Source organism: Tripterygium wilfordii, chromosome 15 (genome assembly GCF_013401445.1).
Source record: "Tripterygium wilfordii isolate XIE 37 chromosome 15, ASM1340144v1, whole genome shotgun sequence".
Classification (NCBI taxonomy): Eukaryota; Viridiplantae; Streptophyta; class Magnoliopsida; order Celastrales; family Celastraceae; genus Tripterygium; species Tripterygium wilfordii.
Genome location: NC_052246.1, coordinates 9,477,424 through 9,488,417, shown reverse-complemented (window position 1 = coordinate 9,488,417; position 10,994 = coordinate 9,477,424). Strand labels below are relative to the sequence as shown.

The 10,994-nt window shown below is 35.5% G+C and overlaps 2 protein-coding genes across 2 annotated transcripts; both read right to left on the bottom strand.

The window, feature by feature from the left end:
• Nucleotides 1-1,991: 1,991 nt before the first annotated feature.
• LOC119979852 lies at nucleotides 1,992-2,507 on the bottom strand. Its single transcript, XM_038822476.1, has one exon. It carries the CDS (start codon nucleotides 2,505-2,507, stop codon nucleotides 1,992-1,994), a length of 516 nt encoding a protein of 171 aa, XP_038678404.1.
• A 15-nt stretch (nucleotides 2,508-2,522) lies between these two features.
• Nucleotides 2,523-3,113, bottom strand: LOC119979851. Its single transcript, XM_038822475.1, has 2 exons — nucleotides 2,673-3,113; nucleotides 2,523-2,597 (listed from the first exon to the last, which is right to left on the bottom strand). Exons 1-2 carry the CDS (start codon nucleotides 3,111-3,113, stop codon nucleotides 2,523-2,525), a joined length of 516 nt encoding a protein of 171 aa, XP_038678403.1.
• Nucleotides 3,114-10,994: the final 7,881 nt, after the last annotated feature.

Here is a 10,994-nt window from a genome sequence, read left to right as displayed (position 1 = left end):
TTAGATCAAGGAAGCTCTAGGTCCTCCATTTTTGTTTATGAATTTTCATGTGAACGTTGTTTTAAACATTTTGTTGCAGCCTTTTCAGGTGATATTAATTATCTTAGAAAATGTCTTTCCATCAAAAAACACAAAGCTGCAAGAAAAATTATTCCATAAAATTTTGATCATAATTGCCATGGATGCATAGTATACATGCTATTGAAGTGAAGGAAAACGTCTATAGGTATGACTTGCAAAAGAGTTAAATTAAGGTTTCATGATTTTTCTTTTTCTAATCTCATACGAGAGAATCTACATGGTGGATTCAAATTAACTTATCTTATGGATTTGTGTAACCCACACCACACTGTTTGGGCTTTGACGATAATGACCAGTGCATCTCGTACAATTACTTTGTGTGTAAGAGTGCGTGTGTGTATTGCCCAAGAACCTACATATCTAACAATTTCATGGGGTGCCTTGATATTTCTTCTTGGCTGGTGTTTGGTTGTTAACTTGTGAGTTATGTCACTTAAAGGTTGGGCCTCTAAAATAATCTTCTTCACGGCTTTGTTAGTCTCTTTTCCACTTTCTTAGTCTCTTGTTTGCTTTCATAGTCTCTTGTTTAGGGTTTCAAGGTGTATTCAGTACCATAATGGCTTAACTAGTATTTTCAATACCATTACATTGATCTACATATGTATCAATCATGAAATGTTCTTAATTTCCAGATTATACCTTGCAGATGGATCCAGTTAGGTATGATGAATCTTTCCAAAGCCTCCTGCTCAGTGATGATCCTCCTTTTGAGTTCACTGGTGAACATCAATTTTCAAAGGAGGTCAATGCTCCTGATGTTGTCCTTATGCCTCCGTGAGAAAGAAAAAGCCAAAGGAATAAAAGTTTTACTCCGTGAAGAAGAACTTATGATAGTGTCTGCATACCTCAACATCACAAAGGACCCAGTCACCGGGAACAACCAACAGTCCACAACATTCTGGGAAAGGATTTGCAAAAACATCGAAGATAACAGTGGAAGGTTAAATCAAAGCCCGGTGGAGTGACATTTACAAAAAGTGTGCCAAGTTTGTTGGGTGCCTCAGCAAGATAGAAAGGTTAAATCAAAGCGGACAAACGGAGCAGGGAAGGGTAAGTCTACGAATCTTTGCTTCATAGCTAAATGTTTTTACCTTGCTAATATAAACTTCCAGATTGATAATAACTTTATCCAAAATATTATTGGTAGATTACTGAGGCTCATCAACTATATCTTTTGAAGAAGGTAAATGTTTCCCTTACGAGCATTGTTGCGAAATCCTTAGAGATGATCCAAAGTGACAGTAATCTCTTCCAAACAAGAAGGCCAGACAGCTTCCTGAAGTTAATGTGGATGTACCTAGTGAAGAAGTTGGTCACCCCTCCCCAAGTGCATCCGAGGGTAGACTAATCTCCTCTGTTAATTCCTCTGTATTCACTCAGGAATATTGGGCCAAGAAAGAGGAAATGGACAAGGGAAAGGTTGAACGCCAAGAGAGGGCCCTCAGGCAGCATGAAAAAAGCTTGAGATCGAGGGAATGAAGGCAAAAATGGAGATCATGAGCAAGGTTACAACCACCATGGAGCCCTCCTCGGCAGCATACTATGAGAAAATGAAGATAGAGATATTGAAGAAGCGTGGTATAACCAATGGATCCAGCTATTAAGTTTGTTTTATGAACATTGTTATTTATTTGTGAGAATTATGTATTGACCATTTTCATTTAATTATTCCCTTTCCCTCTGTTACCGAATGTATCCTTTAATATTGTAGTGTTTTAAATATCTTTCACTCTGATTTTGTACAATTGTTGGAATATGATTTATAGTCATACAGTAGACAGTACAACGTAACACCCCTAAACAACACTAGAATAATGAACTTGACATTAGTACATTTAACTAAAACAGAACACTCGGCCAAATCACTCACTATTGCCATGTGTTTCCCATAAGTGCTCAATTAAGTCTTGCTATAGTTGGTTGTGCACTTCTCCACTCCTAATACATCCCAACGTCGTAAACATTTCATCAACTACAGCGTGCTGACCACTGGAGAAAGTTGTTGGAATGTTATTTCCAACAATATCAAAATCGGTGTCCATAACAGCAGGACCCTCATCTTCGATAATCATATTGTGAAGGATAATACATGCTTTCATTATATTAGCCAAAGTATTGACGTCCCAGGGACGTGTCGGTCCACGAACAATCGACCATCGTGCCTGGAGCACGCTGAAGGCACGCTCGACGTCTTTGCGTCGAGACTCTTGCATAGCGGCGAAGTGCTTATTCTTCCGACTTTGTGGGCACGATATTGTCGTCACAAAAGTAGCCCATTTTGGATAGATACCATCAGCTAAGTAATATCCCATAGTATACTCATGGCCGTTGATTACATAGTTAACAGTAGCGGTACGACCTTGAGACAAAGCATCAGAAACAGGAGATCTATCAAGGACGTTAATGTCGTTGATGCTACCCGACATCCCAAAGAAAGCATGTCATATCCGTAAATCTGATGAGGCAATCGCTTCCAGTATGATTGTAGGTTCACGAGCATGTCCAGTGTACATTCCCTACCATGCAGTGGGGCAGTTCTTCCATGTTTAGTGCATGCAATCAATACTACCCAACATGCCTGGGAATCTTACTTGTTCTCCAAAGGAGAATAATCTAGCAATATCATTGGAATTAGGAGCCCTCAGGTAATGATAACCATAAACGTCAACAACAGTAGCGACGAAATGGTGAAGACACTGGATAACAGTACTTTCACCGATCCGAATGTATTCGTCAACAGAATCTGTGGGTTGCCCATATGCCAACTTGAGGATTGCAGCTGTGACCTTTTGGAGTGATGACAAGCCAAGAACTCCCAGAGCATCTCTTTTTTGACGAAAATAATAGTTACGAGCGACAACGTCATCCACAATACTACAGAAGAGATGTCGGTTCATTCGAAAATGTCTTCGAAAAAGATGAGGAGGAAATACTGGAACCTCTATGAAATATTCATGCCACAGTCTTTGATGGCCTTCCTCCCGGTTGCGGTTGATAACACGATGACTTGGAACGGAACCACGATGGCTCATAATTACTGCATTCCGGCGTTGTTCTTCTTCTTCCACATGGCAGCCACCATAATATCAAGATCATAATCAGAATCGTCATCTATATTGAGAAGTTCACCTAAGATATCAGGATAACGACTCATTTTAACATCAAAGAAAATGAAAATTTGATGTGAGGATGATGATTCTTGTTTGCTCCAATATTGAATTATTGAACAAACATCAACTATATATAGCCAATTTTTGGCTCTCAAATTTTTGGGTTTAAAATTCAAAACTAAAAACAAGGCAAAAATTTTTTAGGCGGGATACAATATGGATGGGATGAAATTAAAAAATTCAAACATTCCAATTCATTTAAGCGGGAAAAATTGAAAATATTAAATAAGTAATTTTTTGATATTATTTTTTTAGACAATTCATATATATATTTAACAAGTATAAATAGTATCGAGCCGGAATTACAATGGGCCTTCAATTTAGGCTTTAGTCTTAATTATTAAATTGCATCTCCATTATACAACTCCCCATTGCAATCAAAAAAATTTTCAACCCCTAAAACACAACTATTCATGGATGCAAAATTTAAATTGCATCCCTAATTTCCAACCCATGGTTGGAGATGCCCTTACAGATTTGGCAAATGCTCATTGGTATGTGCTCAATAATTGCACGAAAGTGGAAAAATTCACAGAGTAAGTATAGTTTCCTAATGGTATATTTATTTTATTATTGTATAATCAATTTGACACTTCAATTATCATCAAACATTAAATTCTTGTAGGAGTCATATGGCTGAATTACAGAGAGAAAATGTAAATCACATAGAGACCTTGCATCGAGATCGATTTCCTAAATGGTTTGAAAGTCATTAAGTGTCAACCTTAACTTTACATGGGAATTAACTATATAACATGATGACTTATTCAAATAGTATATTTTTACCTAGTCTATGTTATTTACAGATGAAAAAGTTGCACAGTGAAAAAGTTGGAAATAAGAAATTAGGAATTCGTAATGATGGGCACTTCACGAGCTTAAATGTGGCCACACATGGTGCTTGAATGACTCTTTCGTGTTTGCATCTCAAGCTAGCCAGGTCTTTTATGTGAAGGACGCTAAATTGGGTGGTTCTTGGCTTGTGGTTCAAAAGGTACAACCTAGAAATTTGAACGATGTTCTTGAGGCAGTTATAGAGGAGGATTCTGATATAGATGTGACGACATCTACTCAAATAATGAGGGTAATGCTTATCAATTAAATGAGGTAGATGTGAACAGTCATATAGATATGGACTATCTCGAAAGAGAAGACATGGAACCAGAATGCGTAGATCCCACTATCGAACAAGATAATAGGTTGGATGATGATGAAAGTTTGCTTGGAAGTAGCGCAGATGAAGATCTCTCGGTCGGTGACTTTGACAACGATAGTGATGTAGAAGATGAAGATGCAATTTTGGTTGATGACATTGATAGTGACAGAGAAGATGAAGATGAGATTTAGGTTTAAATCTAGTATATTATCGTTTGCCTGTTCTTTCTAGTTTTTGTACTTAATTTGTATAGTACTGTTAATGGTAATGGAATGCAAGCAGTTAGTAATATAACTATATAAGGGAAACAAGAAATTGAGTTCATACTCCAGGTTTCTCTGCCTTCATTGATGCCATAGTTCGAATAACAAGAAATTTAATTCTATTATTGATTGCTAGACTCCTTGATGCGCTGTCCTCATGTAGAAACAGTCTATTTATAGCAGAGTTGTGCAACTGTCACTAGGGAATTACGACAAAACTTAAGATAAAGAGTCAGATTTGGCAGTTGATTAGAATGATATAATTGATCATATAGTTGTAGCATCAGATTCTTTTCTTATAATTATTTTATATTATCAGTAACCAAATTAAAAAAGATGTATTGATGCCTTGCATGTTGCATGGGAACCTAAACAGGACAGAGTTGCTCTGCCTTGCATGTTGTTAGTCAATAACTACTAAATTTATCAACTTCAGAACACATGGACTATAATAAATCAATCCATTGGTATGATTGTTAAAAATTATTTTAGAATCTCACATAATCTTTGTGAAGTACCATGAATTCACCACCACAAGCAATGTCTTCCAAAACTTTTCACATGATATCATTAATGGAGACCAAAGTCTTGAGAAATGAAGTGCAGTTGCATAGTATTGGACTGATAGCATTCTGGTGAGCATATAATATCGAGTTCATTTCATGCAGTAATGATCAATAGCTTCCTACTCTTATAGTAGGTTTCAAACTACTTAAATAATAATCTCAAACCCTAATCACGTTCTATTTATCTGCGATCAGTTCAGCAATTGATGTATGCACAAAGGATTATATGTCGTTTCAAATGGATCCTAAAATCTTAAACTCTAAACACTAAAATCGTAAACCCAAAAGTCTAAACCTCAAACCTAAACCCTTTTAAACCCTAAATACTAAACCCTAAAACTCATTCGTGATGTGATTTTTTGATCTTTTTTTATTGGCACTAGGTTTATTTCCAAGAGTTTCCTCCACCAAAATTTTTTTTGATTGGCACTATTATATAGAATTCTTTCTTGAGATATATTATATAGTATACTTGAATAGAATAGATATATTAATGAGAATGTGTGTACGTTTCATATGGAAAAATAAGGTATGAAATTAGTAATTTAAATGTATATATAAAATAGAGAAGTGGTAAAGCGCACCTTTTCTTTTCCTGGTTTTTATATTTTGGGGGTGCAAATTTGGTGGTTTATTTAATTTTGGGAAACAAGTTTCGTGTCCCACAATCCCTTAAAGATCAGTATCCCTAGTCTCTATAGCGCCACTCCTTCCTCTATCTTCTTCCGTCGTGTTTCATCATCCTCTTCTCTCTGAATCAGGTCTGTTCAGTTTTGGTGAAGTTTTGCCCTTTCTATGTGATTTTATATAACAAACAACTATCAATTGTAGTGATCCTTCATAATATACAAGATTAGACAGGACATTTATCACATAGGGCACTTCTATTTTGGGTAGAATGGTTCATTGAATGTAAACGGTCATTGTCTATTTGCTTCTACTCTAAGTCTTTTCATGGAGCAATTGCTGTAGTTAGGTTGTTACTCTAAAATACTGAGAAAATTTTGGTTTTCAGTCATTTTGTCTTTCCTAAACCTGACTGTTATATTTTAATACATGTTGAGGATTATTATTGAGTGAAATTGTGAGAGAACTAATAATGGTAATGCTTACAATTGTTAAATTAAGGGGTGAATTGGCCATATGCATGATTTTTTCCCTTCTTGTTATCTGCTGGCTGAGATATGATTTGAATAGCTTTGTTTTATTTAAGCTTGCTACTAGTCATGGTCTCTTTGTAACCAATACTCTATAGTTTAGGACTTTAATTACTGGCCGAGAACTAATGGTAATCCTTTTGTCTTTGTTTGTTGTTCAGGACTTTAATTTGAAGGGAAGGATATGCCATCAACTAAGTCAAGCAAGAGGGGAAGGTGCAAACGAAGGCACTTGCATCGATATTTTTACACGATAGCTCACGGAATGGCATTGGGACAACAACTAGCATGCGGCCATATCTTTACGCGAAGCACACGCCCGACCACTCCAAGACAGCCAGCAGGTTGACAACGAGACTTCAACACCCATGCAACACACGCATCCTATTGTAGGAGCGACCAATGGGAACACAGTTGCTGCAATTGGTGGAGCATCCACCCCTACCCATGGTGACAGTCTTGACCGCCCTACGCCCACTGGTGACAATGGTGAGAACTAATTATTTTTGTATCATTACTTGTAATACTATTAAGGGTTTTCAATTTTAAGTTGGACACATAATATTTAAATCTTTTCTTACTTGTTTCATTTCTAATGTTTACTTCAACATCTATCTTGAAAAAAAAGAATGTGCTAGGACAAGCAAAGGGTATCAAGCTTGCTGAAGCCACAAAAGAGGGAAAGAGGGTAACATTGGAATGGCCTGATGGCTATAGGAGGCCGATTGGGAATCGGGCACAAGCATTTGCAGCTGAAGTTACGCAGGTAGTGGAGCGCAGAACCTCACCCTTGGCAAATACTTGGAAAGATGTTCATAGAATGATCGTATTGTGGTCCAACAATGCCTAAGCGTATGAATTTATTTCATCATTGTTAAAATAAGTTTATTTCAAATTTTTTGTTTGTTTAACTTGTTTACAAGTGCACTTTTATTCACTTGTAGGAAAATTTTGTTTTGAACTTTGAAAAGGCGAATGTCTTGCTTGGTGTAGAAGAAATGATGTCAATTGCACATCGAAATGGAGGCACAAACTCCACCGTGCATTCATGTCAAAAGCCTAATGAGGTGCCTAGAGATGTGACTGCACAAAATTGGAAGAAGTTGAAGGACAAGTTTAAAAACATGATTATCAGGTAACATCGATCAGTACTGTATTGTTTAAATTTGGGTAGGAAGTTCTGTTATAGATAAAGGTAGCGACAATGATTGTGTTTGTTTCTTTTTTTTTCTTGGGTTAAAGATGATGCATGCTTCTATTTAAAACATTGTAGCAAAAATGTGAGAAGAATGTTAAAAATAGAGCAAATTTGACAGTTCGTCACACCTCAGGTCGTAAGTCATTTGTGCGGGTCATGCATTCAAAGGTATGATTAATTGTTCTTTTAATAAAAAGCAAATATAGTTTTAGTCATGATTAAGTAATATATTTTTTGTTTTCATATCATATCATGTAGAAAAACCATGAGACACAAGAACCTCTTGGAAGGGTGGAATTGTTTAGGGCCACACACACTCACCGTGATGGTACTTCTTTTACTCCAGAGGCTAAGGAACTATATGTAAGGAATTTTTTTGTTATTAGTTATTTGTAGTTTTATACGTACTCCTCATTTCCAGTTGTGATGATACGTATGATCCTGCGTCAATATATGGACCTTCCTAGCTCTTACCTCTTAATTCTTGTTTATACAAATCAATCCAACTTAATTATTCATTCAAGAAATGTATGCTGGTGGCCGTCCACTTGCTGCTCCTAGATAAGCATCAGTGATAGTTGAATCTATATATATAGCAAGGTCCACCTGATCAATAGTTTTAATAATGGTCTTATTGTTCTCTGTTAAATCTAAACATCTTTATCGTCTAGCAAATGCAATCCTAAGCACCTAATTTTAATTATAATATCCATAAGAATAGATGGGGAGTATTTAGTTTGTGCGCACACAATGACATATGTAGACTTTGATTTAAGGCTCTGAATTTCGTATATAAATTTTGATTTAACTTGTAAAATTTTGGAAATAACATGGTAACACATTTTTTTTCAGGACAAAATGATGGCACTCATCTCCCCGCAATTTGATTCTGATCCTCACAACCCTGGTGGCGTGACCCAACTTCTAACCCAGGATGAGGCAACTGATCTAGTTTTAGGCATTACATCTCGATTTTTTCGTGGTCTAGGATATAAGATGCCACCACCATTTACTATTGGGTGTAAACGGTTGCACACTCAAGCTGAAATGGATGAAATGAGGCAGCTGTTGCGTTTTGAGGTGCGAGAGGAAATGATGGCTGAAATGGAGAAAACAGTTAACCAATGAGTAGATATTCGGATTCAAGAACATTTGGCATGACTTGGACTTGGTGCACATTCCTCCCATCCTCCTACTGATGGTGGTTCCTCGCATCCATCTCCCACCTAGGGATGGCAAAAAAAACCGATCCGAGCACTATCCGTAGGGTACCCGATTTGTTTAAAACCCGAAAACCGATCCTATAGGTTTTGGAAACGGTTTTGGTTTTGGTTTTCAAACCCGTCATAGTTTAGGGTTTGATACCGGGTTTAGGGTACCCGAACCGTTTAATAAAAAGATCCATTATAGTAATAATATTATATATCATCTATAAAGGTATACTACTAGAATATTAAATTATACATGAAAAGGCATATTAAAACGTATATATTTATAGAAGCATACTAATAAAACTACAAATTAGACTAATTTGAATTATAAAATCATAATTAATATAAATCATACTCAATATTAATTTATATTAATATAATCATCAAAGAAAAGAATAAAAATATTAAAAGTTGAATGGTAAACGGGTACCCGATTATGAACGGTTATGGAACGGTTCCGGATTTGAAAATTTAAATGGTTTTTTAAATGGTTTTGGAACGGTTTTGGTATAGAGTATATTAAATGGAAACGGTTTTGGTATTTCCTAAATGGAAGGGTATCCGACCCATTATCATCCCTACTCCCACCAACAATGGTATTTATATTTTCTTGAGTTTTCTATTTTGAAATATGATCCTGGTGTGTGATATGATTGAATGTCCAACTTATGATTTTTTTCACAGGAAATTGACTCTTTGTATGGTCCAGCCTGGCCCTACATTTGGAGAACAAGTTCTGGCACTGCATTTGGAGAATAAGTCATTTGACATTTTAATCCATTATATTTTACTATTTCAACTTTAATAACACTCATTGTAATTAAACAATATCACTTTGTCTCTATCTTAGTTTGGACCATTTCAATATAGTTTGTCAAAATCAATATATTTTTGGGCCAAATTTTGCTTGTCTCAAATGATCATTAAGGTCAGTTTTTGGATGAAGCCGATGTCTTTTGGGACGATCTTAGTTATTGCAAAGTAGTTTTCGTTCGAGAGTTGTTGTCACGAATACTATTCCAAACTAGTTTTTTTAAGATAATTTTATTTAAGTGCCCCAAATAAATTTTAATTAGGGACGACAAATTTAATATTGGGACATATAAACAAGTGTCCCAAATGTTTTTTCGTGACGACAATGAGAACTTTTGGGACGATCTTAATTGTTGCAAACACACAGTTTGTGTGACAATAATGGTTGTCATAATAATTATTTGAGACCATTTATATTTAGGGACAATTTCTTTTTTTGTCTCAAATACTTAAACTTTCGGGACGATAATTACTTTATTTGGGATGAATGAATAAATGTCTCAAAAGTTATTTGTGACAAGAATTAGTTTTGTCAAAAATAATCTTTAAGGACGCAATATTAAGGACAATGTTTGTTGTCGTCTCAAATACGATTTTGTGACAAGATAAAAGACTTTTGTGACGATTATAATTGTTACAAAAGCCATGTTTCTAGGACGACAATTGATGTCACAATAACCATTTGAGACAATTTGTAATTTGGGACGAATAAAATTATGTCTCAAAACGCTTTTTTTGGGACGAAATTTGTTTCATCGCAACTTACTTTTAAGGACGGGGCAAAAAGGATGACTTTGGGACGATAAAATCTCGTCCCAAAAAAACTTTTGGGGTGATTTTATGGCCTTTTGGGACAATTGCGACCTTCACTAAAAGGCGGTTTTGTTGTAGTGTGGGTCATTGACAAACACTACTACTAATTTAAGTCGATATAACAAAGGGATGAGTAGAGCCTATTGTAAAACACCGATGTAATTATGTTGGCTAGTAATGATATCAAACAAGAATTTTAGAATGTTCATTTGTAAAAGTAAATAAAGAAAATGCATAAGGCATTCCAAAGCATAAAAAAAAAAAAACCAGCCAAAAATCATTAGTTTCATGATTTTAGTTATCCTATGCAGCAAAGTGTTCAATATTTAATCGTTACGAACTAATGATTAATTGCTATGTAAAAAACCAATCGATCGGTTTTAAAAAATAAAAAAATATAACTGACCTAACGATCGGTTCAATCGGTCTTATTGGTTTTTACACCTATATTGTAATATAGATTCTATTGTTAAGGAGTGATATAGATGAGTTACATATATCAAAGCCAAAACATAAAAATCGCATATACCTTGGATTTATTACACATGTCACAAAAGCAGAGCAAC